The following is a 26416-nucleotide window of genomic DNA, read 5'->3' as shown; positions in this document are numbered from 1 at the left end:
TTTTTGATTCTCTCAGTATAGACAGAGGTGTTGCAGGAGTATTTCTTGGATGTGTTGAGATTGTGAGCAAATTCAACTTACCATTTTTTTTTCCCTTGGAGCCACAGAGAAAGTGTGCAGCAATGATTTGTGGTTGATACTGCTTTAGAGTCCAACCCCAGGGAAAGGGAGTAGGGTACAACAACATTAGAGAGCCAGTTTACATTCACTGTTTTTATCTGATCACATGCAAAATCTTTGGTTTTTCAGGATTAAATAGAAAAGGATGGGAGGATCTGCAAATCATCTTTCCACTCCTCAAGTGTATTAAGGTGTGTAAATTTACTATGTGTGTCAAATACATTACTGAAAAATGACAGGGCCAATTGTTTATGTGTTTAATTTCACTGAATTCATTTGAAGTTTTTATTTTCTTTTAGATTTTTTTTCAAGTTGAATAATGCTAATGTTTTTGCCTAACAAACCTCTCACCATTCAATTGATCAGTATTTAAAAAAATTCATAGCTATAAATTCATTGAACAAGAGAATACAAATTTACTGTATAAACCAGGCATGATAAAAAGGATATTTTAGTTCCCCAGAAAACAAATATTTTTAGAATTTCTAAATTGTCAGAAAACTGAGAAACTTGACACCTGAAGAGACTGAAACCTCCCATTTCCCACCCAGGTGCATGGTGAGCCTAAGCCAGTCTTCAAGACTGGCACCAGAAAAGGTGCAACACTGCACCAGCATCTCTCATTACATGCAGAAAAAAAATTATCATTACTAATCCCTGAGGTCATAACCTCTCAATGAACTTCATTCCTTTTCCATTGCTTAGTTCTTACAGACCTTCCCATCTGATAGTCTGGTAATTGTGTGCACTGAGGATGGCTTCAGCATTTGTGCCTTCAGCAAGTTACATTAGCCCACGCCTGCTTTTTGCGCCAGGGCAGAGCTGTGAGGGGAGAGAGGCGCCCTTGGCTCTGCAAGGAGCAAGGAGAAAGCAGGAGACAAGGAGCAGTGGAGGGAACAGTGCAAGGGAGGAATGCAGAGGCTCCCACTCGCCTCCATCTGACTGGGTCCCCATGCTAAGAAGGACCAGCAAGACCCTCACTAAAGCTAAAGTGAAAATGGTATGTTGTTCTCCAGGATAAGAAATAGAGGAAGGAGCTTAAGCTTTTCCAGACAGGAGCCTGGTGCAGCCCAGGCTGCTGGGAGCAAGCTCAGGTTGTTTCTTGCATTGCAGGTGAAGAATTAATGACTTGCAGGGCTGTGCCAGCTGCAGGAGTGGCTAGGGCAGGCAGGACTCCCTCGTGCAGGCATGTGACAGGATCATCTCTGGTCTGCTGGTCCAGACTGTAGTCAGGGTGACACACTTGGCTGGCTGCAAACAGCTTCTCTCCCCAGATTTCAGCTCAGATGGGCAGGATTCAAGATGCAAGCAGAAGATTACTCATCTATGAAAGATTCCCAAGACACCTTGGGAAGATCAGGCTGTACACAACAGGTCACATCACTTATGTCCCCCACCTTCCTTATTTTTGAGGGATTTTCTTTGCTATGTGTTCTTGTGCTACCCTGCTTCCAAAGAGGCTGGAAGGCAGAAACCCAGATCCACAACACGTACCACATTAGTCACCACGTACCTCCTTGCTGGAGGCTGTCCCCAGGGGCTAGGAGGGGACCCTGCATCCCCCTTTGGAGAGCACAGCACCACATCCATGTCCCTGCAGCCAGGGTGCTCCTGCAGCCCAGGGCAGGGTCCCTGCTCCAGCTGGAGCTCCTGCACAGGCTGCTGCAGCACTGCCAACTGTGGGAAGGGTGAGCACCAAGGAACACAGACACCTGCTGAGCATGGGAAGTAAACAAAGGCCAATGTGCAGACAAAGGGAGCCCATCAAAGCTAGTGAGTGTGAAAAGAACAACAAACTGATGGAGGAGAAGTAAAATGGTGAAATCTACTAGATGTGTTGGAGAATTAAGGAGTGAAACAGAAGGTGCAGTAGAAATGAAAAAAACTAATGAGCAAATGCCACAGAGAAATAATAGTGGAGGTGGCAGACACAACAGGGAAGTAGAGTCCAGGACCAAGAGAGGAGAAATAAATTGCATTCAGAGCAGAAGAAAAGACAGTGACCTGGAAATTAATTCCAATAGCAGGAAGAGGCTGGGCTGTGCAATTTGGGGCTCATTGTTAGAGCCTGACAAGCCTGCCAGCAAGGGTGGATCCAGAGGAGAGAGGAATGCTTGGAGAAAGCTATGTGATGCAGGATACAAGGTGGAAAATAATCCAGTATGAGAGAGTGAGAAGGAATCCACTGATCTCTAATTTCATGACAAACTTTGCAGCAGGGTTTCCATTGAATTAGAACACAAATCAACTAAAAATAATGTTGCAAAATAAAAGAACAAAAAAGAAAAACAGTGAAGAGTAACAAACAAGGCTGATGCCTGTACTTAACAAGGAAGAAAAAACGATCTAGACTGCTTTGGCTCTGCCAGTCTCGTGTTAACAGTATCCAGTTAAAGAGTAACACAGCACACAGGCACGAAATGGAGGATAAAATAAAATTTATTATGTCGACTAACTTGATAGCTTAAAAAAACCTCTTTCTATAAAGCTAAAGGCACTGTGTGCCCTCCAGGGAAGCAGCTCTGAACCTTGGGACCAGTTAGGAACCATGGTAGGTGTTGGGGCAGAAACAAGCACAGGAATTCCATGTGGGAAGGAGTGGAAGCAAAGACTGAGGAAAGGGAGCATATCAGGACACACAGGTTACTACTGAGGTACTTTGTGGATATTTTTATAAATTATTTTCCTTAAGGACTGACGTAAATATTAGGTGTAATCTGATGAGATCAGAATGTTGTAGTGCATTAACAATGTAGGGGAAAGTAAATGAATGCTGTACCACCAAAAAAGGGCAAGAAAATCACCAGAAGAGACATTGACCTGCCTCTGCAAATGCAGCCCTGCCTGTGTCCAGGTGGGAAACTCTCACTAGGTGAGCACAAGTCTGTAACTGCTCCTGGTCACCCATCCTCAGGAGAGGAAATGTGAACAGCAAATAGAGCTACCATGGCATTAGAGGCAGGAACAGGCAGACTAGTAAGAAAATGCTGGAAAAACTTGTTTAGTCTTCCCTGTAATGGCTGAGAGGGAGATGATTGCAGTCTACAAACACACTGCAGCACGAACACCAAGGCAGGACCGTGGTGACATAAATTACAACGCTGGCACAGGAAGAAGTGTTTATTAACCAGCCGTGCATCAAATTAAGCTGGAAATGAGAAGATGATTCCTAACAATTAGAATAGTGAGTTCTGAAAACGCCTTCAGAGCAGATGAGCGCGACTCCAGTCCCGGGCACGTTTTAGGATGCAGATAGGCCTGGCTGTGGAGGCGCCACAGGACCGAAACGCTCTGGAAACTGCCCGCGGTCCGAGCCGGCGTCTCTGGGCTCTGCCCGGTGTCTCCGAAAGCTCGCGGTGCCTCTTGCGGTGTCACGAGGGGGATAAAAGCCTGTGAGCCGCAGGTTTAAGGACCTGTACGGGTCCCCCTCATGCCGTCACCACCACCCTCGAGCCAGGCCTCCGCACCGCTCGCTGACCCTGCCGCAGCCCGCATCCTTTCCCAGCCATTTTCCACTCTCCCCTCACACCACTCGGCTCCACAGGCAGAGCCCGCCCGGGCCCTCAAGCCCCACCGCGGTGGGCGTGGCCACGGAACGGGCGGGACGCTACGGGCGCACTGATTGGCCGCAGCTCTCCCGGGGGTGGGACTCTGCGCTTTCTGCCAATCGGCAGCGACGAAGGGGCGGGGCTTCCCGCTTTAATGGCGGGGGCGGCCGTGGCGGCGGCAGAGCGGGGTGCGGCTGGTGGTGAGTGCGGGTGGCCGTGGGGCGGAGGGTGTGGGGCTCGTTCTGGCCTGGCAGGGGCCGGGCTGGGGATGTCTGATCTGCTCTAGCGGTCATTTGGGGTGTTTGCGAGGGGGAGTTTGGGTGGAGGTGTCCGAGGTTAGCGGTGGGTCGAGGCTGGTGGTTGGGATGTGCTGAGGGGGCTTCGGAAGGTGGTTGCCGAGCCGGAGGATGCTGAGGAGGCCTTAGCAGGGTTTAGCTGCTTTGGAGAGTTAAGTTTTGCTGCCGGGAATGGTGGGTCCTGCCCCGGAGATGCCATGTGCTTCTTGGCACCTGTTAACTCGTGTGCTGGAGGAGGCTCGTGTGTGTATATGTCCATTTTCCCCTCACCTGGGATGCTCACGGTCATGGGAGGAGGTGTATGGTGTCTCCTCAGCGCAAGGGTGGGGAGGCCGTGGCCTGATGGGTGGGATGGGTGTTGTGGTGCTGTGACGTGCCCATGGCGGGTGATCACGCTGGGTGCGGCTGTAGAGGCTGTCACCTCTCCGGAAAGGGGAGCACCCGCAGTACCGTGTGGTAAATCCACCGGTGTGCAAACCTGCCCGTGTCAGACGGAGGGACGCAAGTGGAGTCCGAGTTGAGGTGTTGAAGTGGTTTTTGGGTTTGTGGTTTTTTTTCTCAAAAGCGACAGGGTCCTGTGAGGAGCTGTAGTGCTCCTTGGCTCACAGCCTGGTGCCGCTGTCTCAGCGCACCCATGGTGCCATTCCCTGAGCAGTCGGCCGCTCTCCTTCGGGGCAGAGCCGGCCCCTCTATGCGAGGCTGGGACGCCTTCCCGGCCGGCCGGGGGCAAGGACTGTTCCTCCACGCTGTGTTCCGTGGCACAAACACCGGCCTCTGCCAGAGGCCGCGCTGGGTCCCGGCCGTGACGGGGCTGCCTCCCCACTGCTGGCCGGTGGCCCGAGCCGGGGGTACGCCTGCTTCCCGGCTCAGGGACCGCCGGCTGCGCAGCCTCAGGAGCGAGATCGGCATCGCCCTGTTGGCGCTTTGGCGGGATCGTCCCGGCTCCACAGGCAGCGGAGTAGCCCCGCGGGCTCGCTGGAAGGTGGCTGAAGCCGCACACGTCGCGGCGGCGGCGCGGGGCCTCTGTGGGCCCGCTGCGGCCCTTCCCAGCCGCGCAGGCCCCGCTTCCGGGCCCGTCCGCGCCACACCCGAGCCGGGCCGGGAACCGCCCGGGCGGGGGGACCCGGCGCTCCCTCCGGCGGCAGCGGGGCCGGGGCCTTTGCCAGAGGGACTGGCAGGGGTGGCAGCAAGGCTGAGCGGGGCTCTGCCCGGCTCCTGCCGTGGGCACCGGGCTGAGCCGCGGGTACGCTGAGGGCTGTGGTATCCTGGGGCTTCTCTGCAGCGGGGCGCGAGCAGCTCCCGGCGGCCGGGCAGCTTTCTTTTCCCCAGCCGTCAGCATCAATGTAACCATTCAGACGGCTCTTCCCTCCTCCCCCGGGCAGGGTGGCAGTACCAGGCCTCCCCCGCTGCTGCGACACAATGTCAGCTTTGAGTGCCGGCTCGTGTAGGTGCTTGGCCTCCCGCTGGCCCTCGCTCTGGAACGCGGCGGCAGGAGGAGGCGGTCACTGTCACCCCCCTGGCAGCAGCGGCAGGAGGAGGCGGTCACTGTCACCCCCCTGGTAGCAGCAGGAGGAGGTCACTGTCACCCCCATGGTAGCAGCAGTTGCCTGGCCTCGGGCTAACCTGGCCCTGGTGTTGGTCGTTCACAGCGGTCTGTGCTTCCTTGACCATTGCGGGCTCGATAAGCACTGGCAGTTCAGGGCATGGTGTGTAGATCTCTTTACATGGGCCGGTTCCTCTGTTGTAACGAAAGGGAAGCTGGGAAAGCTACTTATTTTTACGTTGTAACAGACTAAATGAGGCAGCATAAATAGGCATTGCAACAAGAGGCTAAGCTTTGGGGGTGGCAGTCTGTGCCTCGGTGCCTGGGCTGCTGCCTGCAGAGGGGCTGTCAGGTGCTTTCCCTGTGACTGATCATGTCGGTTCTGAAGTCCTAAAGGCAGGGAGGGAAAAGTGGGGTGAATACTCCTTCCTATGCTCAGTGGGGAGCATGGAATAACACTGGGTGCTTTACCTGCTGGTGCATTTCCTCAGAGCATCTCTTCCCCTCCTGGAGGCCAGGATTGCCTGTGCAGCAGTGCATCCATCCTGCTGTGCTGTCCCAAACTGACCACCTTCTCTTCTACCAGAATGCAGCCAGGGCAGATTCCTAGCTGGATGGAGCTGACCTTCCCACCAGACCTGCTGGGCAGCTTCTTGAGGGTAGTTTAGAGTCCAACAGCTGGCTGAGACTGCTGTGCCTTATCTCTTTCCTAGGAAGCCCCTCTAGCTCATGGGTGTGAGCTGCTGCTAACAGCCTGTTCCTATGAGAAACAACAGCAAGATGCTAGCTGTTGCAGCATCTACTTGCTACATCTTGCTGTGGGGATTAAGCTGTGCCACCCACACTGCCTGGGCCTCTGTGGTCCTGCCTTATGTTGAGTTCTTATTTTTGTTTCCTGAAAGCCACTTGGGAGGAGGGGATAATGAGGTCCTTCAGGGAAGAAGTGTTAATATGAAAGTACTGTTAAAACTGAGACTAAGGAGTAAAAGCTCACTCTGACCTGGAGATGTCTCATACCATATGTAAGGGAGCTTATTGAAGTTGGATAGTGTCTGCTTTCTCTCCTGGTGGAGAAAAGCTTTGCATCCTGAGGAACCTTTGAAACTGGTCTCAGGGGCAGGTGCTTTACTGGGTGCTGTCCTTGAATGTTACAGGTGAATGCTTTCTTCTTTTCTGCTGGGGGTTACAGCACAGTGAACACTCAGCCTGAGATGCTTACGAGGGACACTGGGAGTGGTGCCTGTGATGGCCCAAGAGATGCTCTGTGTTTCTGTGCTTTTGTGTTGGAGTTCTGGTAGTTGTGCCCTGCTGGCTGTCAGATGGTGGGAGTACTTGGGCTGGAAAGTCTGGTTCTTGCCAGTCAAACAGGTGAGGCAGCTTGGGCTCTTATAGGGAGGAGACGGTCCCCAGGAGCCAGGACTCTTCCCTGCAGGAGTTGTGGGGCTGCTGTTGCTCAGAGATGACAAGTTGCAGCTGCCACAGCCTATTCCCCACTGTCAGGCTGTTGTCTGCATTCTGAGCCTTCAGTGGCTTGAGGGTGGTGGAGGTGGTAACTGGGTCTGATGTTTCTTGATGTCGTGTCATAGGGTCGATCCTTCGCTCTGGGATGGGTTGGGGTGGTGAGCTGTCACTGGCAGCAAGTTCTCCAGCTTTGTGGCAAGGAGCTCTCTTAGCCTGTGGATCAGACCAGCTAGCTTGCTCTCATAGTTTAAGATTTCTCTGTGCACATACATTCTATAACTCATGCTGCTTCTATTTAACACTAGAGGCTTTCCCTGTCTGTACAGCCATAGAAGCAAGTGCACTGACTTTGAGTGGTCAATCTACACCTGTGGTGAGATAGCCAGGCTTCATACTTCACTTTCTTTGTGCTTGGAAGGCTGTGAACCTCCTCGAAGGTGGTAACCATTAAGCCTCAGGCATGTTGGGTTCTAGGTGCATGTACTGTGGCACTGGACTATGACATCTTCATTCTGTCAGAGAATGTCCTGCTCTCTTGTTAGAAGATTGTGTGACTGCACTGCCTTCTTGGTGTGGAGGGCGCAGGACCCAAAGCTGGTGCCATGGTAAGTTCCAGGCAGTGGCCCCTTGTCTTGTTCAGAAATGTCTCTGGGTTCATGCCTGGTCTTCTTGAATAGTCAAAGCTGTTGGAGGGAGTTTGTGAGTCTTTCCTTTCTGCATCTTGCTTTGTAGATTTTAATGCCCATCTCATCTTGCTATACCCGTCTAATTAACGCACAGGCCTGAGTGGGGCAGAGCACACTAATCATTACTGTGTCATGATTACAGCCAGGGCTGTGAGAAGAGAGGTGAAGCCTTGTATTGAGGCATTTGCATAGTGATTAAAACCAGAGATGAGAGCTGTGGTACAGCCTGTCTCACCTCCAGATAGAGGTACTCTGTTTCTTTGCTAGGTGGCTTTAGAAGGCTGACCTGGTTTTGGATGCAGGTGTTAGGAGTTGGCCTGGCTCTGTCCTTCCTGAGCGTGCTCTGTGCACTCTGGGGGGCTGCTGGGTGCTTTCACTTCAGAGAGGGAGCTCAGCCATCTCTGCCTTCACCTGGTGCTGTATGAGGGAGTGACACAGATCAATATGGTTATTCAGAAAGGAATTACCTTTTTTTTTCCACTTCTGTTGGTATCTCATACTGTTTCTTTTTTCCTTCACTTCTTTATTCCCTTGTTCCTTGCTATGTCAGATTTTCTTTCTAATGTTGCCTTTTCTGTTTGTTTTTTTCACATTTCATCTGCACTCATCTCTACTGATATCAGTTCTCTGAAATGCAGCCACCAGCTTTGAATGTGATAAGGAGTAAACTACTCTTTACAGCTTGAGGAGGTGCTGCCCCTGCAAAAAGTATGCTGTGCATATTAAACCTCTTACTGCTCTTGGGGTGCTCTTGTAGGACCTTGAATTCTGATTATCTGCCTTGATTTTCGTACAAGGTTACCAAACCCTATTGCAATGGATGTCCCCCTTTCCCTGAAAGCTTGTGAGGTGCCACACTGACTGTCAGTCAGAGCTCTCCTGCTAATCTGGGAGTCTCCTCTTGCTGTCCCTGCTTCCAGTGAGTATGGGAAGGGGAGAGCTTAATCTGTTTGTAGGATGCTATCCAAAGGCCTCAGGGTTTTACAGGCACTGCGTGAGAGAGTGGTAGGCTATTAACACACACTTGGTGAGGATGAGGAAACTGCCCAGCTCCAGGCAGGGCACTTCCTGCCACTTGGGTCCAATGTGCCAGGAGCAGCACCCAGCCAGTGTGATTCCCTCACTGGTTGCAATGGCAGCTCTTGCAAGAGCTGTTACATATCACAGCTTTGAGAGTTGGCATCCCTTATGCCTCACAGTGCCTCCTGTACTGACTTCACAATGTGCTGGTGTAGAGCACACGGTACCAGGTTGGCAGCCATGTCCTTTGCACTCAGCATGAGGCATGCAAGCCAGAGGAAGTGACTAATGGATAGGGTTCAAATAGGAAAACTTATCTGGTGCTGCTAGCATAAAGTTTCCTTGCAGTCTTTGTAGTTAAGTTGTGACTGAGTTCTGGGAATGGTTGTTCTCAAATTCCAATCAGAGTTTGCCCCAAGTCCTCAGAGCTGAGGTGCCAGGCTAGCAGAGTGGCTTTACTGCCCATATCTGTTGGTGTGACTTTCCACACTTAAAACACAGAAGCTCTGGTTGTCCTGCCAGACTTGTCTTCTGTGGCTGGTGAGCTGGTGACAGGCATGTCTTTATGCTGATTTCTTTTGAGAAAAAGCATTACTTTGGAAGCATGTGGACAATGCTATCTTGAGTCTTCAGTGAAGGGCTGAAATTATTAGCAGGAATGCAAGTGTACTTGAATACAGCTCTCCTGTTGAGTGGCCTCTGCTGCATGTGTTGGAGCTGGTGTTAGGAGATGCTGTGTGTGAAATAAGTGTGTACTGCCTGGTTACAAGCCCCTCTCCCTTTCACTGAGCACAGAGCAGCAGACAGTGGAGATCCAAATTCACTTTCTGTGCCTCACTGTACACTTGAGTCTTAGAGTGATCCCCCTACAGAGCTGATAGAAAACAGGGGTTTGCAGCTTATTGCTGGCTGGGCTCCTTCTCTCTCTTGTCTTGCTCTGACTGCCTTGCTGCCTGTGTGTTGTTTGGGGCAGATAAATGTGCATGTTGCTCATCTTGCTGGATTTGCTTGTGCATGAGCTCAGGAAAGCTGCTGGAGCTGTGGCTGTGAGCTCTTGGTGATGTTTTGTGGTGCCAGCCTTGTGAGTGCAGTACACACCCCTGTCTGTGGCTGGCTTCATCAGTTCCACTCTTGTGCAGGGGAATACAGTCCCTGAGCACATGGGGCTGTGTGCAGCCTTTGCTGGACCCCATGGTGACTTTCTGGAATGTCAGGCAATTGGGTGGGTGCTATGGTGGGGAGCTGGGGCAGGAAGATGCCCTTTCCTGAGAGGTGGTGGAGCTCAAAGCTGCATCACGCAGCAAGCCTTGTTGCCAGCCTGTAGGTCAGGGATGTGAGTTAGTTTCACATCTGGCCAACTGATTATCTCCTGACCTTTGAGGGCTGCTACTCCCTGGGGAGCCCTACAGGGCCAGGCCTGCTTCAGCCAGTTCAGCAAGGGCCCTCTGCCAGCTCTCCCTGGGGTGGCAGCTCTGTGGCCACCTACCAGATGCTTTTGGTGCTGCCTTTAATTAAACTAGTGGGGAGATGGGGGTGTTTGCTTTTGCACTTATTACAGGACTGATTTCTGACCTGAATGCTGAGGAGTAGGAGTGTTCCATGTCTGGGGCAGAGTCTGTTGCTTGCAGATGGTTGTGTGGGGAGATGTGTGCCCTGCAAGGCTGTTAACAAAACCAACTCTGGGCTCTGTCAGTGTCATGGTTCTGACAGTGCTGTGGCCTCACTGGGGCTGGTCATAAAAGGCCTTGCTGTTGCTGCTGAAGTTGCACTAATTAGCTGTATAGCTTGCTGGAAATATGCAGTCTACACATTGCTTGGTGTAAGCAAGTATTTAATCCTTGATGTTGGTTACTGGAGCAGATTGCAGCCTGATACCCTAGTTTGCAAATAGTGGGAACTTTTTGTGTGACATGGGGAAGCGACTCCCTGTTGCTGAGAGATAGGAGATGTGTTGCAAGGTTTCTCTCTATCATCTAGGGTGTGTTTGGGCCCCTAGGGCTCCTGCTCATTTGGGATGCTTGGACCTATTTGCTTGATTTCTCTTCAGATGTTCAAGGCTCAGTTTTGGGTTCTGCTTCTCTTCCCAACTCCTTGCTTAAGAAGGCCAGGATTTAGGAGGAGTTAAAGTGTCCCCCATGTGCAGAGAGGACAGATCCAACCACTGAGCTGTGAACACCTGCGGTGTGTGATGTGGAGTGCAGCAAGAGCTGATGCCTGTCTGGATGATGGACCCCTCTCAAAGTGTCAAAGAGCTCAGGTTCCTGGACAGTTGGTGCTGGAAAACCCCTGCCTGCAGCAGAAAGGCTGGCATGGAGCAGGCATGGCTTAGGCAGGCAAGTGCACTTCACACCCCCCTGCCTAGTGCAGGTAACTCTTGGGTGTGCCCTGCAACTCCCACTTTGCTGCTCAGCTCTCAACTCCCCAAGGTCAGTGGCTGCCCCTTGAGGGACAGAGGAGGGCCAGACATAGCTGCATCTGCTCACTGAGCAGGGCATACTTTGGCCACTTTGGTGTAGGATGATGTAGCATGCCAGTGGGGACAGATGCCAGGTCTCCCAAAGACCTGAAGACCTCAGGGGTTTCTCTGGAGCTGTGGTTGCTCTGTTAGCTTAATTTAGCAGGATGTTGTTCTGCCTAGAGAAACCAAGGAAACCTTCTAGGTCCTTTCCATAAGGGCCTATAATTCTACTAGTAGCATAATGTATTATTTTTGTCTTGGTAGAAATCCTGGTGCTTGTCCAGAGCCTGTGTTCAGGACAAGTCCAATGCCTCCCAGCTTCCTGTGGCATGTGTGGCTGTAGGGGTGTCAGAGGTGCTTCACAAAACAGCAATAAGACAGACTTGTTACTGTTCATGTTGGTGGGCACTTCTGTGCCAGTCCTAGTTTGAAATGGGCTTCTCCCACTGCTGGGGGGCATAGCTGTCATGGCTCCTGCATTGTTTTGAGCTGGGTCCTAGCTGGCCAGTGGTACTGGAGACTTTGGCCCAGGGTCAGGGAAGTGATCCATAGTGTCTGAGCTGAAGTGTGTTCCTGCAGTGTGAGATGCAGCTCTGAGCTCAAAGACAGCTGGCACTCTCTTCTCATCCTGGCCTGCTTAAAATAGGCAAGAACTTGCAGGATTTTTGTCTCTGCCCTGGACCTGTAGTAAGGCTGACTCATTCACCTTGATAAGATAAACACAGACCTTGAATAGTCAGGTGCCTCTGCTGGGAACTGACTCTTGAGGGCTCCTCAATCTAGCAAATAAAGGTGTAGCTGGATGTAGTGGTTGAAAGCTGAAACTAGACAGACAAGTTTGGAGCTTGCTCTTAGCCATTAGAGCAACATAAAGCTCAGCAGCTTTCCAGACTTGTGCTTACTGTGTTTCCCACAGCTGAGCCTTGAGTGTCTCTTAAGGATGCAATAGTTCCTGCTACACTTCCAGCTGGCCTTTGCTGCACGTGGTGAGTGGATTATCTTGGCAGCACCCAGAACTTTAAATATTACTTGAATCACGGTGATACCACAAGTGAGTATTACTTGCTATAAAACCCTTTGAAACCTTGCTTGGGAGGGTGAACAGGTATTGTGCTGCTGAGGTGCCCCTGATATGTGGGGGGATCAGTCCTAAATGGGCTTTGCCCTATTGCTCTATCTGCCTCCAAGATGGCACAAGGAGCCACCTTCTGTGCTTTCTGAAACACAGCAAAACTTCTTGGGCTCTGTCCTTGGGCTGCATGGCTGTGCAGGCTGCTCTGGAGCCTTGCTTGGGGGAATGGGTGTTTTGGAGGATGGAGGTGAAGGAGGAGACCTCTTCCTGCCTGCTGCCCTTGCAAAGGTTAGGTGGCACTCCCCAGTCTGGAGGAATGCGGAGGGGATGACTGGGCAGGCACAGAGCCAGCACCACTGCTGCACCAAACTGATTTGCTGGGAATGGTGAGCCAGAATGGTGTGTGCCAGGCCTCCCTGAAGGTTACTGCTGGCAAAGCCTGCCATGGAGGTGCCTGGTAGCTCTGCACAGGAAGCGTCTGCTGCCACCCTGCCTGCAGCAAAGATGGCAGCGAGTTCTTCCTCTTGCTGTGAAGCTGAAGGAGCAGTGCTGGTGTTGGCTGGTGAGGGCTCGAGGTGGCAATGGCTGCTGAGTACTCAGGGACCTTGCTGGGAAGAGGGGTACTCTGGCTTCAGCTTGCTGGCTGCTGGTCTGGAAGAGGCCATGTGCTTCCTGGTGGTGGCAGCAATATACCTCCTGGGATGGCTGGGCACCCATTTCCCCAGGCCATGTGTGGGCTGTGACTCCAGTGCACCTTCTTGGAGGGAAGGGGTAGGTGGAGTGTCTGGTAGCAGCTGTGGGGAATGCCTCCCTTGCAGATGGATGAGTCAGGTGAGGCTGGGCCTGTGCTCTGCCTCCCTTCCTGCTGCTCTGGTGTCCTGTGGGCTGGGGAGAGGTTGGGGAACACAGGGAAGGGGTGAGGGTGTTTAACACTTGCCTGCAACAGTGAGAGCCCTTCCTGCTTTTCTGGAGAGCATCTGCCTAGATCACTTTCTGGTGTGTGTTCATACTGAGGATGAGCAAGTGTGGGGAGTGCCAGTCCTTCTCCCTGCAGCCTTCCATCATACGGCTTTCTCTTGTCTGGAAGGGAGTGGCAATGCCATTGCCAAGCAGGATGCACATGGCCCCTGAGGTACTAGGTTATGTGGTAGTAGTTTCTTGTCCAGAGGGTTTTGTGCAAGGATGTGAAACCAGGAACTTAGACATCAGAAACTGATGTTTGTTTCTGAACCTATGGATTTCCTTCCTCATGTAATGGGGCTGCCAGTGGTGGTGTGCTGCTTCTGTGGTGGCAATCAGTTGGCAGGAGCCCAAAGCTGACCATAAAGGCACTGTGCTGTGGAGAGTGTGGGCCAGCCCTGCATCTCTGCTCCAGGGTCAGACAGACAAGTGTGCTGAGTGATATGGCTGCCAATGCTGCTGGCAATGTCATGGTGCTTGTGGGTGATAATGCTTGAGCTTGTACAGCAGGAGCAAGATTAAGGGGCTGGAGATACAGTGCTGAGGTTGGAAGCTTTCCTAGCTGGCTTGAAATGTTGGGTTCTTGCCTTGAGTGAAGGGAAGGACTGCTGGCATTTGATGATGGTGTTCCCAGCAGAGCTGGGGAAAAACAGAGCCAGGCTCTGTGAGAAGTGAGGTGGCCTGTAGCTCAGCTGGAAAGTGGATTCTGGTGTGTGATCAGCTGAAAGCAACACTGGGCAGATGCATGACTGTTTCTCTGAAATTGGGCTTGGGGTTTACTGATCTGCAGGGCTGTGCTCTGTAGGCTGCTGTCCTGGGAGAACAGCTTCTTGATCTTCCCTGCCTCTTTCCACAGAGACACTGCCACCACCATGGAGGGGATTGTGACTATGTACCAGGACTTCATGAAGAAAGCAGGTCAGTGTTTGGCTGTGCCCAGCTATCAGACAGGCAGCATGCACTACATGCTTTAGTGCCAGAGGCACTGGGGGGTGGTCTGTCATCCCTGAAGCATCCCTTGGTGTAACTGCATCCTGCCTTTGCCCTTACACAGATGCAACTCTGGGGGTTTTGTGCTGCCTGTTATGAGGCTGTCTTGCATCAGTGCCTGTGTCAATTGTTCTGGGGCACTTGTGTTCTCCTGGGCAGATGATCTCCAGGCTGCCCTGCAGCATGGCTTCAGGCTATATTGTGCTGAGTCTGACTACACCAGCCTGTGCTCCCAGACTGCTTCCCTACTTGCACTCGTGTCCTGGAGCAGGATTGCCATGCCCTTGCCTCCCCTGTGGCAGTAGCAGTGCTGGCAGCAGGCTGGGCTGAGGATGCTGACTGCTGTGCACTGTGGCTCTCTCTGCAGACCCCCGCATCGCCGACTACCCGCTGATGCAGTCCCCGTTCCTTGTGATGGGCATCCTTCTGGGATATGTCTACTTTGTCCTATCCCTGGGTCCTCGGCTAATGGCCAACAGGAAGCCTCTAAACCTGAAGAAGTTCATGGTGCTATACAACTTCTTTCTGGTGGGACTCTCCCTTTACATAGTCTATGAGGTGAGTTATTGGTAGCTTGGTCGGACATGGGTAAAGCAGTGTGTGCAGGTTGTGTGGGTGATGGGGAGCCCTTTTCAGCCCTGGCTGTTCCCTGCCCTTCTGTGCAGAACTTGATGTGCAGTGGGTGATGTGTTAGGCCTCACCCTGATGATGCTCTTGTTGCAGTTCCTGATGGCCGGGTGGCTCACTGGGTACACCTGGCGATGCGACCCTGTGGACTTCTCACAGGACCCCAAGGCCCTCAGGGTGAGTTCTCATCCCTCTCCAGATAAGTGGGGGGAGCTTTAGTGCTTCTGTTTGGATGGCAGGGTCACAGCTCCTGCCTGTCCTGAGGCAGAGGATGTGTAGTCTCTGGGCCTTGTTTTCATGCCAGGATAACTGTATGAAGCCCTTCACTCTCTGGGCTTGTTCAGGCTGAGGCAGGTCTCTGATGTTTACCTGTTCTGTTACAGATGGTCAGTGTTGCTTGGCTCTTTGTTTTCTCCAAGTTCATTGAACTGACAGACACGGTGAGTTACTGACAAGGCCTTTTCACCACTTGCTGGGCAGGGAGCTGAGCCCAGTGTATTTGGGGTAGGTGCTTTTGCAGCCCTTCCAGTCTGACCTGGTAGTGCTTCTGTCTGGCATCACTGCCAAGGAGGCCACCCTGGAATGTTGGTGCTGAGGCCACTCTTTACATGCTTCAGCTCTGGAAGCTGTGGGGTGATCTAATGGGCAATGACAATGAGTGGGGGGGGAGGGAAGTATCATTGAGAGCACACACTGGGTTAGTGGCCCAGCCTGCTCTAGCTGCTCCCAGGCTGCAGGTTCTTAATGCTGTTGGGCTTTCATTGCAGGTCATCTTTGTCCTGCGGAAGAAGAATGAGCAGGTCACATTCCTGCACCTTTTCCACCACTCTGTTCTGCCATGGAGCTGGTGGTGGGGAGCCAAGTTTGGTCCAGGTAAGATGGCAGCTGTCTGGGTGCAGGGATTGGGTAGGGTTACCCCAGCATGCTGTTTTGGCCCTGTTGGGCTCTTAGCACCTCTGTGTAGGGCTGATTGCTGTGGAGTATTGACTTACACTAAGAAAATTTATCTTAACAGGAGGAATGGGCTCATTCCATGCCATGATCAATTCCATGGTGCATGTTGTCATGTATTTCTACTATGGGCTCTCAGCAGCAGGACCTGCCTTTCAGAAGTACCTGTGGTGGAAGAAGCACATCACAGCCATCCAGCTGGTGAGTCTGTGTGCTAGAGCAGAGCATGTGCCTGAGGTGAAGGGCAGGCCAGCCCTTGTACCTTTGAAAGGTGCAGCCTCAGCAGCAGTAGTCTCCTCTGTAGCATATTGCTCTGAGTTTTTAGCAGCTCTGCCCCACTGTGGGCCTCTGATAGCCCTACCAGCCTGGTTGGGGTGTGGATGCTGTTCAGCTCCTGGGCTGTAGCTGTGCTGGGAGGGTGAGGCACATGCTGCTCTGAGACTTGTGCCTGCCTCTTCCAGCTGCTGCTGAATGCCTCACCATAGGGAACTCTGCTTTAGACTGGGAAAGGAGTCTAGGTGTTGCCTTTAAAAATAAGGTCTCTAGTGGGTTCCCTGACCCTGCTCCTATTAATAACTTGTTCTTACTCTGCCTTGCTCCCAGGCACAGTTTGTGATTGTCTCCGTCCACATCTCCCAGTATTACTTCATGCCCAACTGCCAATACCAGTTCCCCATCTTCATCCACCTTATCTGGATTTATGGGACCATCTTCTTCATCCTCTTCTCCAACTTTTGGTACCAGTCCTACACCAAGGGCAAGCGGTTGCCCAGGGTGGCTCAACAAGCAGCCCAGCACAACGGTAGCAGCATCCATGAAAATGGCACTGTCACCAATGGCAAGGTCAAAGCCAACTAGAGGGTAAAGTGCTCCCAGAGCCAATGAGAGCCCCGGGGCAGAGGCAGCTGGGACCTGTCCCTCTGCTCCTGGGTGCCACTAGCCAAGTCAAGTGCCTACAGACTGTTGTACCCCTGTGCCCAGTCCTGCTGCCCCCTGTCTGCATGCTCAGCCCCTCTGCTCTGAGCAGCCATGGGCCACTTCTGCTCCTGGGAGGGCTTGTGCTGTTTCTCAGTGTTGCTGAGCAGAGAGGCAGCTGCCTGCATCACAGCTGTGGGGCTGCAGTCCCATTCCAGTGTTTCCAAAGGAACTTTCCCCAAGTGCCTACATCTGGCTCTTCTGCCTAGGGGCCATTTCCTTCTGAGTAGGACCAAAAGAAGAGACCGCTTCCTGTCCTGGTGCCCTCTCCTCTTCCCTGTCTCACAAGAGCTTGTATGGATGAGCAGATTCATCCCTGGCTGCTCGTTACTGCCAGCTCGTGTGAGTGCTCCTGCTCTACGATGCCTTGTGCCACTTTGTTCCATGCCACAGTGCTGCATGTCCCTTCTGGTCCCTGTGTGCCCAGCTTGGGAGCCCTGCCCTGGCATATCTGTGCCCAGGGGTCAGTGGAGAACGTAGGGGCAGTACTTGTGGGACTTAAGGGCCCAGACCTGCCCAGTACGGTACCCATGCCCTGTGCCTAGTACATAACAGGGGCTGTGACAGCCTGAAAGGCTTCCCCCTTGTGATAAGCCCAGGTTGCCTTGCTGTCCTTGTGCCTGGGCTGGGTGCTCAGTGTGGGCTTAAGCCACACTTACCTGATCCTCTAAGGCAGCTGGTGGCTTGCTCCATAGTGGGGGAGACCAAGCTCAGCCAAGTCTTGGACCACTTCCACTCCTGTTCATTCAAGACTTGAGCAATAAGTGCCCCTAAAATCAGCTCCTGGGCTCTCCTGCTCAGATCCAGCCCTGCTCTGGCCTAGCCTGAGCACAGTATAGGGCAGTTTTAAGTGAGCACCTCTTGCCTTTGTGGATCTGACTGGGCCTGTGTGAAGATGTGCTCTGTCCTTCAGCAAGGCAGTGCAGCAGTTCTCCTGGCCTGGTGCCCAACACCTGCTCTGATTGTAACCAAAACATGCTGATGGCCTCGAGGACGAGGTGAAGGAGCCAGGCCCTGTCAGATTGGGCTGCTCTTCTATCACAAATAAACAAACAGAAGGAGAAATTGCTCTGTTCTCTTGTTTTCTTGTCTCAATATAAGCCAAAGCTCTTCCAGGTGCTTGGTCCTGCCCAGCGTGGTTGAAGGCAGGGCTGGGAGAAGCAGCTGGTGTAGCAGGTTTGTGCTGGGGGAAGAGGGTGCTGGTTGTGTGCTGATGAAGCAGATGGCAGATTGTTTCCAACTGTTTTGGTAGAGCAGTGCTCAGGGCTGGATGTGTGTCAAGGCTTCTGTTGTGAAAGTGACTCCACCCTGTCAAAAAATGGCTGGGGTGGAGTGTGGGCTGGGCCCTGGGCCACCTGCCCAGGAGGAACTGCTGCTTTTCAGAAATTATGGGGATTTGAGGTATGGCAGAGCAGGGAATAGAGACTTAGGAAACTTGAGTGCTTGAGAAACAGCAGTTTGTTGCTTTCTGAATCTGCCAAAGCAAAAACTGCTGCTATCTGTGAATGCCCCTGCAGCATGGATCTGTGCACAATGTAGCTCAGGTTGGTCAGAGGAAGGTTAATGTTGCTGTCTTGTTTTTGCTGCAGAAGTATGTCTTTGCCTGGCTGGGCTTTGTTATTTTTCCAACTGTCTCATTCTGGGGTCCCTTTGGTGCTGTTGGGGTGTAGGGCTGCCTTCCCATCCCCCCATAACTGGGGCCCTCTTGAGCAGAGGGCAGCCTGGGTGCTGACTCAAGCCTGGGAAGAAGAGTGGGGAGCCAGCTGGGCAGCGTGTGGCTGGGAGGAATGTGTTAGATCAGCAGCCTCCAGATGCTGAGTTTCACTGTAGGGTTGGGTTGTGGGGTGGGAGGGCTTTGGTGGATGTCCAGCTAAAGCCCTGGAGCAGAGCCTGGTGTGAGAGAGCTCTGCTGATCTGACCTGGGCTGCTGTACACCTCAAGGCCATGCTCTGAAATGTAGGAAAACATCTTCAAGTGCCCTGAACTGGTGTGACTAATATGCCTAAGCTGCACACAGCCATCACCTGCTTCTACAGCACTCAATGTCCTTGTCTGTAAGAAGTCATGCAGTGTTCTCCCAGTTGTTGATGCTTCTCTGGAAGTAAAGACTTGGATGAGAATTTGTTCTTGTCCATGCTGAGGTGGTGTGTAATGTTAGGTCAGTGCTCAGAAGTCACCACTTCAGGAGCTGTAGGTGATGGTCCAGCTGACATGGACCTTTTCCTGTCACGCCTCCTTCTCCCCTCCCGCTGGCTCTGGCTAAAGACAGGATTGTCTTTGCTTTTGCCCAAAATAGTAACAATGCTTTAAACTACTTATGCTTGGTATTTTAGAATGGGCTGTTCCCTGCATGTGCTCTGCTCTCCCTTCCTCCAATTGTTCCTGTTAGCTGTGCTCTTCTGTGGGCTGGCCATGGCACTTGGTAATTAATATGCTGTCATGCTGTGAACTGAATTCACACCTTATAGGGCTGTGTTTACTGGGCCTGCTGGATCAGTGCCCACTTCCTTCCTCAGCTCCTCCTCACTCCAGGACTGTAAGAGACTAGCATGGGGTCAAAGACCCTGCAGTATCATTACCCTCTAGTAATGCTCAGATGTCCTCTAAGGGCTGTGTAATGCTCAGCATCTGGGTGTGGGGCATGTGCTAAGGAGAAAGAAAGAGTCTGTGAGAAAGCTGAGCTGCTTTTACATGGCACTGAAAAAATGACAGGAACTTTTTGGCATATAAAGCTTTCCTTCCAGGTCAGGGACCAGGGAAGGCCTAATCAGCTGTGGCCCTACAGGGCAAGTCTGTGCTAGCTCCCAGCACCAAGTGCAGGGGTGTGGGACAGGGCTCCTACAACAGCAGCACAGCTCTGTGGAAGAGCCCAGCCTTGCATCTTGGGTTCCTGCCTGCTTCCCCCTTAGAGACAGCTGTGGCCCGAGGATTCGTGTCCCCAAGTGGCCTGATGGGGATGCACCAGCAGCACTGCTGGGAAGGTGCTGGCTCAGTTGTTGTTTTTTGAGACTGTGCCCCCCATATCAGCTTTGTGTGTGCGGGGGTAATGTGCTCTGGTGGGTGTGGTTACACACTCACTGGCCTTGGCAGATCACAAGTTGGAACCTTTGAAGGTTCCCACTGCTGTAAGGCTCAAGAGGCAGAGCTGGTGCTAGGCACAGTGTGGTATTGTGCTGAGGGAAAGGTGAAAACAGTTAATAATCCACCCTCAGTTAATCACTGAGGGCTGATGGGAGGCACAGGCTTGGTGGAGCTGCTTTGTACAGGCCAAGGTGCTTATCAGCTGTGCAGTGTCCCCAGCAGCCCCTGGCAATGCTGGTGGCAGCTGAAGGACAGGCTTGATGGGCCTGGTGCAGCCCCACAACCTCAGACACTGTGGCTCCACCATGCAAAGCAGCATGGCTGAGCTGGTTGTTGGTCAGGTAAGGCCTCAAATATGATTCCTGCAACTTACTCCAGCACAGTTCAGCCTGGGAAAAAGGCATTTTTCCAAGTGTAGGGGAGTCAAGCTCCAATAAATGAGCTGAGCCCTGGTGCCTGCTCCCCTGCATGAAGCCTCAGTGAGGCACCAGGGCTTCCTGTCAGCAGGAGGGGAAGAGAGATCAGTTGTTGGAGGAATACGTGACTGAAGGCAAAGCACAGGGTTGGTGGTGCTTTGCGTGGCTCTTGCATGACAGCCAGGCTGGCTGTGGCAGTGGCAGCTAACCTTTTGTTTTACATCAGGCTTTATGCCAGTACCAGCCCCTTATCCAGATTTGGGGTGATTACAGCTGTTGCTCTATGTTTCCCCCCTTCCTTTTTTTTCCAAAAGCTATTCTACTCCAGCACCATAAGCAGGCAGTGATGGCTGCCTGTAGCTAACAAGACAAACTGAGATGTGCCTGCAGAGCCACAATAAGGTCCCTGTGGTTGTGAGATAGGCCAGGACAACACTAACTGAGGCTACAGCCATGCTGTGCTTTCAGCTGAGCCCGTGGTGGAACCACTGTGCTTGTAGTCAGCACCTAGATGGGGCAGGTGACATATCTGTCTCCACTAGGACAGAAACAGAAGTACAGCTCTTGCACAGCATCCTTCTGCTAGGCTGTGCTAAGCTCAGGGACCTGTAAACTGGCCCTTAAGACCTAGGTCTCCACTCCTTGCCCAGATCCCCAGCCTTGGGGAGAAGGACTTAGGTTTAGGAGCCATGGCTTTTTCTTCCATCAGACTCCATTAAGGAAAAGTCAAGTTAAGCAGTTTATTAACATTTAAAATACTGTACAGCATTTAAACCAAAAATACCCCCCCTCCCCACAACAATCCCATGGTGTCAGCGGATGCTCTGGTGAATAATACTGCTTTTGGCACAGTTTGCTTTCTCTTTCTCCTTCTTCTTGATGGGGTCCATCTCAAAACAGCGCCAGAGCCGCAGCGTTTCATCAGCAGCTGCTGATGCCACTGTTGTACCATCCGGGCTCATGGTCAGGTTGAGGATTCTAGCAGTATGGCCTGAGGAGGAGAAGGAGTGTGCAATCAGGGCTGAGCTGATCAGCACATGCACATTTACTCCTGTATGCTCCCATGAGCCCTGCCAGCTTGCATAGCTGTCCCCCCACTGGCTGTGGCAGTGTGATTTCAGACCCCAAGCATACACTTGGAGCAATGGTATCTCTTCCACAGCCCGTGGGCATGCTTTACTCCTAGCAGCATGGCCCCAGATACTGTCCTGTATCAGTGATGCTGCAGGCTCAAACCAAGGAGTGCAGCTGTCTTCAACCTCTAACAGCCCCCACCCAGGCCCTGTCCACCTACCTTGCAGCTCTGCAACTTTGGCCATTGTTGGATATTTCCATATAACTAGCTGATTTTGTGCAAATCCATGGCCTGAAATCAGCTCCTTGTAGTTAGTTGACCATAAGATAGAACAGACCTGCAAAGAGGCAGTGACACAGGTGAGACAGGGTGCTTGTGCTGATGCTCACTACTCAGAGGTGAGCATGATCCCCTCCTTCCCCATGCCTCTGGGCCTGAGGAGCCAGCAGCTCTGTGTAGGTGTGCTGCCAGAGGATGTTTGTGTCCAAGCTGATGTTCATATCTCACCTGGGAATGGGTATCAACAGTACTGAGGCAGGCACCAGAACAGACGTTCCAGATGCGGATATGTCTGTCACTAGTGCCACCTCCAGTGGCTAGAACATTCGTCTGCCATGGGCACCACGCCACAGCCTGAGAGAGGAGAGTTCATTTTAAAACATACAAGAGGCAACCTGCACCCAGCCAGTGCTGCATGCCTGCCTTGCACCACACATATCTGCCCATGGCAGCTCTGTGCTCACCTTGACAGCACCCTGGTGCTGAGTGAAGGTCTGTATGGGAGCAAAGTCTCCACCCCCACCTTGGGTGCATGGCCAGACGTTCACCAGATTGTCGTTGCCACCACTGGCCAGGTAGCGCCCATCTAAAGACCATTTGAGTCCACACACCTCCTGTGTGTGGCCAGCAAGGGTGGCCACGTGATGTTCAGCCACTCTGACATCATGGTGATGGATGTGCCCATTCCGTGCACCACTGCAGAGAGAAGAGAAGGCTTGCAGGGTCAGGCTGCACATTTTCACCCAAATCCATTTTTGTTGTTGCAAGACTGCTATACCTGCCACTGGGTTTCAACCAGTGTTACCAGCAACACTGGTCTATTGGTGTGAGTGAAACACCCACACAAGCTCTTTACAACTTCAGCACAAATTGCAATACAGGAAAGAGGCTCCAACAGATAAGGCTGAGTAAGAATCCCAAGCCAGGACAAACTTCTCTCTGCCTTCCCTAACCCATGCCACACATAGATTGAGGGATAGGAGCTTGCAACCACTGAGAGCTGCCCTTGACCCACTGCTTTACCTGGAGAGGATGTAGCTGTTCCAGCTGAGGGTTCCCACACGGGCACAATGGCTGGTCATGTTTCGGAGACGTTTCTGCTGCTGAACGTCCCATAGCTAGAGAGGTAAAGTAAAAAGTTCTTCAGAAGAAACCCAATCCTGTTTCTATGCCCTAGGAACCTCACTGCACAGGCTCTGGCATTCAGCTTTCTCAGTAAGGGAACAGAGAAAGTGTGTATCTCGTGACTATAGCACAGAAGGTAACGCTACTTATCAGAAAGCCCCCAAACCAAACCCTGCCTTGCACACTGGGCAGTTCCACCCCACACCAGGGAAGACAAGTCAGGTGCATGGCATCCTTCCTCTGCCAGCCAAGGTTATATTCCAAGGCCCCACAGTTCTGTCAATCCCTAGAAAACACCTCTAGTTTTACTCTTGCATTCACCTGAACCTCAGCACTACTTGTGCCAACAGCAAGGTAGTTTCCTTCTTTAATCCATGACACAGAAGAAATGTACACATCTGGATGCTCCATCTGCAGCAGCTGGATAATCTCCCCAGTAGCATGATTCCACAGATAAACAGAGTTGTCCAGAGCCACTGCCAGGAAGTTCTGGGAGCTCCAGTCTATGAGATTCAGATCTACAATTTGAAAGAGCAATGCAGGTCACACCATGCTTAGCTAGAGAGCCCTGCCCTTCACCCGTGCTGATGCAGCAGGTGCGGGTGCACATGTGCACACACACACGTGCAGGTGAGGGGCAGCCTTCTGAGTGTCACTATGCCCAGCTGCTGGGGCCAGGTACCCTGCTCCAAGGCATCTACACAGTGCCCTAGACCACTGTCCCTGTAAGGCCACACAGGGACACTGCAGAAGTGGTCTGTGCTAGCCTGGGTACACAAAATAATACAGACAGCCCAGTTACACTGTCCTAGGAACAGCAATCCAGTGCAGAATGTTCTGGATGTCCAGCACTCAACCCTCTAGCCTACTTACAGTAGTCGTTGCGGATCTCTGGTGCATCCAAAATCCGGTCTGGGTTTGAGGGAATGTATCTGCTAGTCTTCCTGCTGGATCCAGGTGTCATTTTCTGACTATAAAGCACTTTCAGGTTATTCTGATAGCCTGTGTGCAGAGGAACAGGTTTGTTAACCTGAGTTAGTTTCCTCCCAGCTGAGTGCTGCTCACCCAACTAGGAATCCCTTGGAGTGAAAATAAAGTCCTAAGAGAAACACAAGTGTGCAGTGCACTAAAATCACTGTTCAGCAGTATGAACTGCTGAACAGGGGCAACAATTTCCTCATTCATGGAAACAAATTTAACAAACACTTGGGTTTTTGAATCCCATTATACTTAGTTGTAGTTTAAGCTAGAAAGAGCATCAAACTCTCTGCTGTGCACTTACAGACTTCATGAAAGTTTGGAACCTGCAGTACAGGTGACCAACTGGCAGTCATAACAACTTTCCTAAATAAATTCACTGTAACTGTTATGCCCTCCCTCCACCTCAGGAAACTTAAGAAAGGAGACTCCAGCCTGTACAGCTCTCAGAAACCAGTTGATTTCTCCTGTGACCACACACAGACCCTCTGTGTTGCTGTTCCCCTGACCTGATCTCTCCTGCTGATTCAGCTCACACAGAGCCTGTATCATACCTTCTGGAGCATTCTGTGGTTTTCCACTGAGGCGGAGGATCTTTGCCTCTTCTACATCAAACCCATTCAGATTCACTGCCCAGGCTTTCTGTTGCTCCTACAGAGACAAATCACCCTCAGTGCAATGCATCTAAAACAACTCCCACAATGCAATTTAAACAGACACCTAAGTCCCCTTCTCTTAGAATCTGAAGATGTTTGACTGTGCTGCAAGGATCAGTCACACAGAGGCAGGTCAAAGCAGTTTTTCCTCAGACTTTCATACATCGTCCTGCTCACATTTTCACACAATGGCAAATTCAGTGTCATTGCCAGTGGGAAAAGCCACAGCCACAAAGCGACCAAATGCTTCATAAACAGATTTCAGAACACAGTGTAAAACATTCCAGAAGTGTTTCCTGTGGAGACATTGTCCTAGAATAGCTACCACCAGCAGTTTCACTTTGCATAGGCTCACAGCTTTGTGTTTTTGTTGCCTGCTACATTTTAAAATCTCATTAGTCAAAAGCTGAATTTTGCTACCAGAAGCAGCATAGGCTTAGAGTCCATGGTAGTCTCTACAGCTTCAATCTCATCCTAGGCTCCTGAAGCCCAGAGCTGCAAATAGTGATGGCTGGGACTTGTCAGTCTCATGTGTCCACTCGATAGAACCTATAGTTTACTGCTCTGTAAAGGGGCAGGAAGGAGTAGTGGTTGTTGAAGTAATTGTAACTTAGCAACATGCTCACCTTCTTGGTAGGGGAATCCTCAGCAGGGTCATTTTCTTTGGTTAGGAGGAAATTTGCCATCTCCATCTGCATAGTGCTGCGGTTGGGAATGTAGCGATCCCCCCCAGGCTTTGTGGGGGTGCTTTGAATTTTGGATCCAGATTTACCTGCATTTGCATATGAAAATATTGTCTTACAGCTATTTAACAGCCTGTATTAGAGCATTCACGGGAGCAAACCCAGCACTCTTCCACATCACACCCGCCAGACAAGTAGGACTCTCAGATCTCATGCCACCCAGTCACGACTAACTTTATTTTCCTCCTTGCCACCAAGTTGGTTAGGGACTATGTGTTGCAATTCCTTGGGTCTAGTGCAACAATTCCAGAGTCCAGAGATAAGGGGAAGATACAAAAACGCTCACAGGATGTAAAGCTGTCAGCTGACAGTCCCGCCCACACTTGTCCCAGCATGCAGCTGTGCCAGCAGGGTCAGCTGGGCGAACAGCAGCTCGCCAGCCCCAGGGCTCAGAGCTCTGCCCCTCATGCTGGCAAGGAGGTGGGTGGCTGTCAGGAGCACAGCCCACCTCCTCCTGCCTGAGCAGCAGCCGGTAGGGCAGCGTGGCAGGGAGCCCAGAGCCCCATGGCTACAGACGTGCAGCCTGGGCGAGGTTCCCGCACTCAACCTCTGCCGCTGGTGGCCGGCGCTCACCGGGTGTCTTGGACGGTGTCTTGCTGGAGCTGTAGGAGCGATTGGCCGGTTTCATGGGCGACACGCCGACTGGGCTGGGCCCGGGGCCGCTCTCCTTGGCCTTGCGCTGCCATCGCGCAGGCGGCGCGTTCGGGATTGGCGTGTCCAGCTTCAGCAGCCCGTGCAGGTCCGCCTCGAACAGGAACTGCGCCATGGTCCTGCAGGCGGGCGGGCGGCGTTAACCGTGCCCACCGTCCGGGCTGAGCCTACTCCGACAGGCCCCGCCGGGCTCCCCACCACCGCACCGTGCAAGCGCTCCGGCCGCTCCTCCCCGCCAACGGACACCCCCACTCTCCCCAACCGCTCCTCGGAACCCTTTCCATCAGCCGATACGCCCTCCCTCCGCTCCTCGGGGGTCCTTTCTATCAGCCGACACCCCTTCCAGCCGCCCTTTGTAGCTCTCTCCGATAAGCGACATGCTCCCTTCCCCTCGCCCGCCTCACCACAGCCTCTCCGGCCCTGCGGCACGCTCACCTCGGCCGCGCCGCCTCCGCTCGCCCACCCCGCCCGCTCCGCAGCATTTTAAACGGCGCGCCTACGGGGCCCCGGTTGGCCGCTTCAAACCCAACGGCCGCGCGCTGCCAGGCGACGGCCGCGCGACGCAACGCGATTGGCTGAGCCACGGGACGGGGCGGGACGCTGGGCCCGTGCAGAGAGGGGGCGGGACCGGGGGCGGGACGAGGGCGGAGCGTTCTTCCTGGGGCGGGACGATCCGGGCCGGGGGCGGGGCGGCGCAGGAGGGAC

At 52.5% G+C, this 26416-nt stretch overlaps 2 protein-coding genes across 3 annotated transcripts; one reads left to right on the top strand and one right to left on the bottom strand.

The window, feature by feature from the left end:
* Positions 1-3828: 3828 nt before the first annotated feature.
* On the top strand, positions 3829-17772 carry ELOVL1 (ELOVL fatty acid elongase 1). Of its 2 annotated transcripts, none has more exons than XM_058030024.1 (8): positions 3829-3868; positions 14021-14082; positions 14522-14712; positions 14878-14958; positions 15165-15221; positions 15549-15654; positions 15797-15933; positions 16336-17772. In XM_058030024.1, exons 2-8 carry the CDS (start codon positions 14037-14039, stop codon positions 16588-16590), a joined length of 873 nt encoding a protein of 290 aa, XP_057886007.1. In that variant the 5' UTR covers positions 3829-3868; positions 14021-14036; the 3' UTR covers positions 16591-17772. The 2 variants fall into 2 exon arrangements, with proteins under 2 accessions (XP_057886007.1, XP_057886009.1); XM_058030026.1 differs by lacking the exon at positions 3829-3868 and adding an exon at positions 12059-12183.
* A 3158-nt stretch (positions 17773-20930) lies between these two features.
* CDC20 (cell division cycle 20) lies at positions 20931-25830 on the bottom strand. The gene is made up of 10 exons (XM_058030248.1): positions 25634-25830; positions 24944-25089; positions 24216-24312; positions 23557-23685; positions 23005-23201; positions 22582-22676; positions 22023-22254; positions 21787-21912; positions 21499-21616; positions 20931-21195 (listed from the first exon to the last, which is right to left on the bottom strand). The coding sequence occupies exons 1-10, from the start codon at positions 25824-25826 to the stop codon at positions 21017-21019; spliced, it is 1512 nt and encodes a 503-aa protein (XP_057886231.1). The 5' UTR covers positions 25827-25830; the 3' UTR covers positions 20931-21016.
* Between the last annotated feature and the right edge of the window lie 586 nt (positions 25831-26416).

The sequence above is a fragment of the Melospiza georgiana genome, chromosome 9 (assembly GCF_028018845.1).
Source record: "Melospiza georgiana isolate bMelGeo1 chromosome 9, bMelGeo1.pri, whole genome shotgun sequence".
NCBI classification, from domain to species: Eukaryota; Metazoa; Chordata; class Aves; order Passeriformes; family Passerellidae; genus Melospiza; species Melospiza georgiana.
The sequence above is the reverse complement of the archived record's forward strand: the minus strand, read 5'-3'. Positions and strand labels throughout refer to the sequence as shown.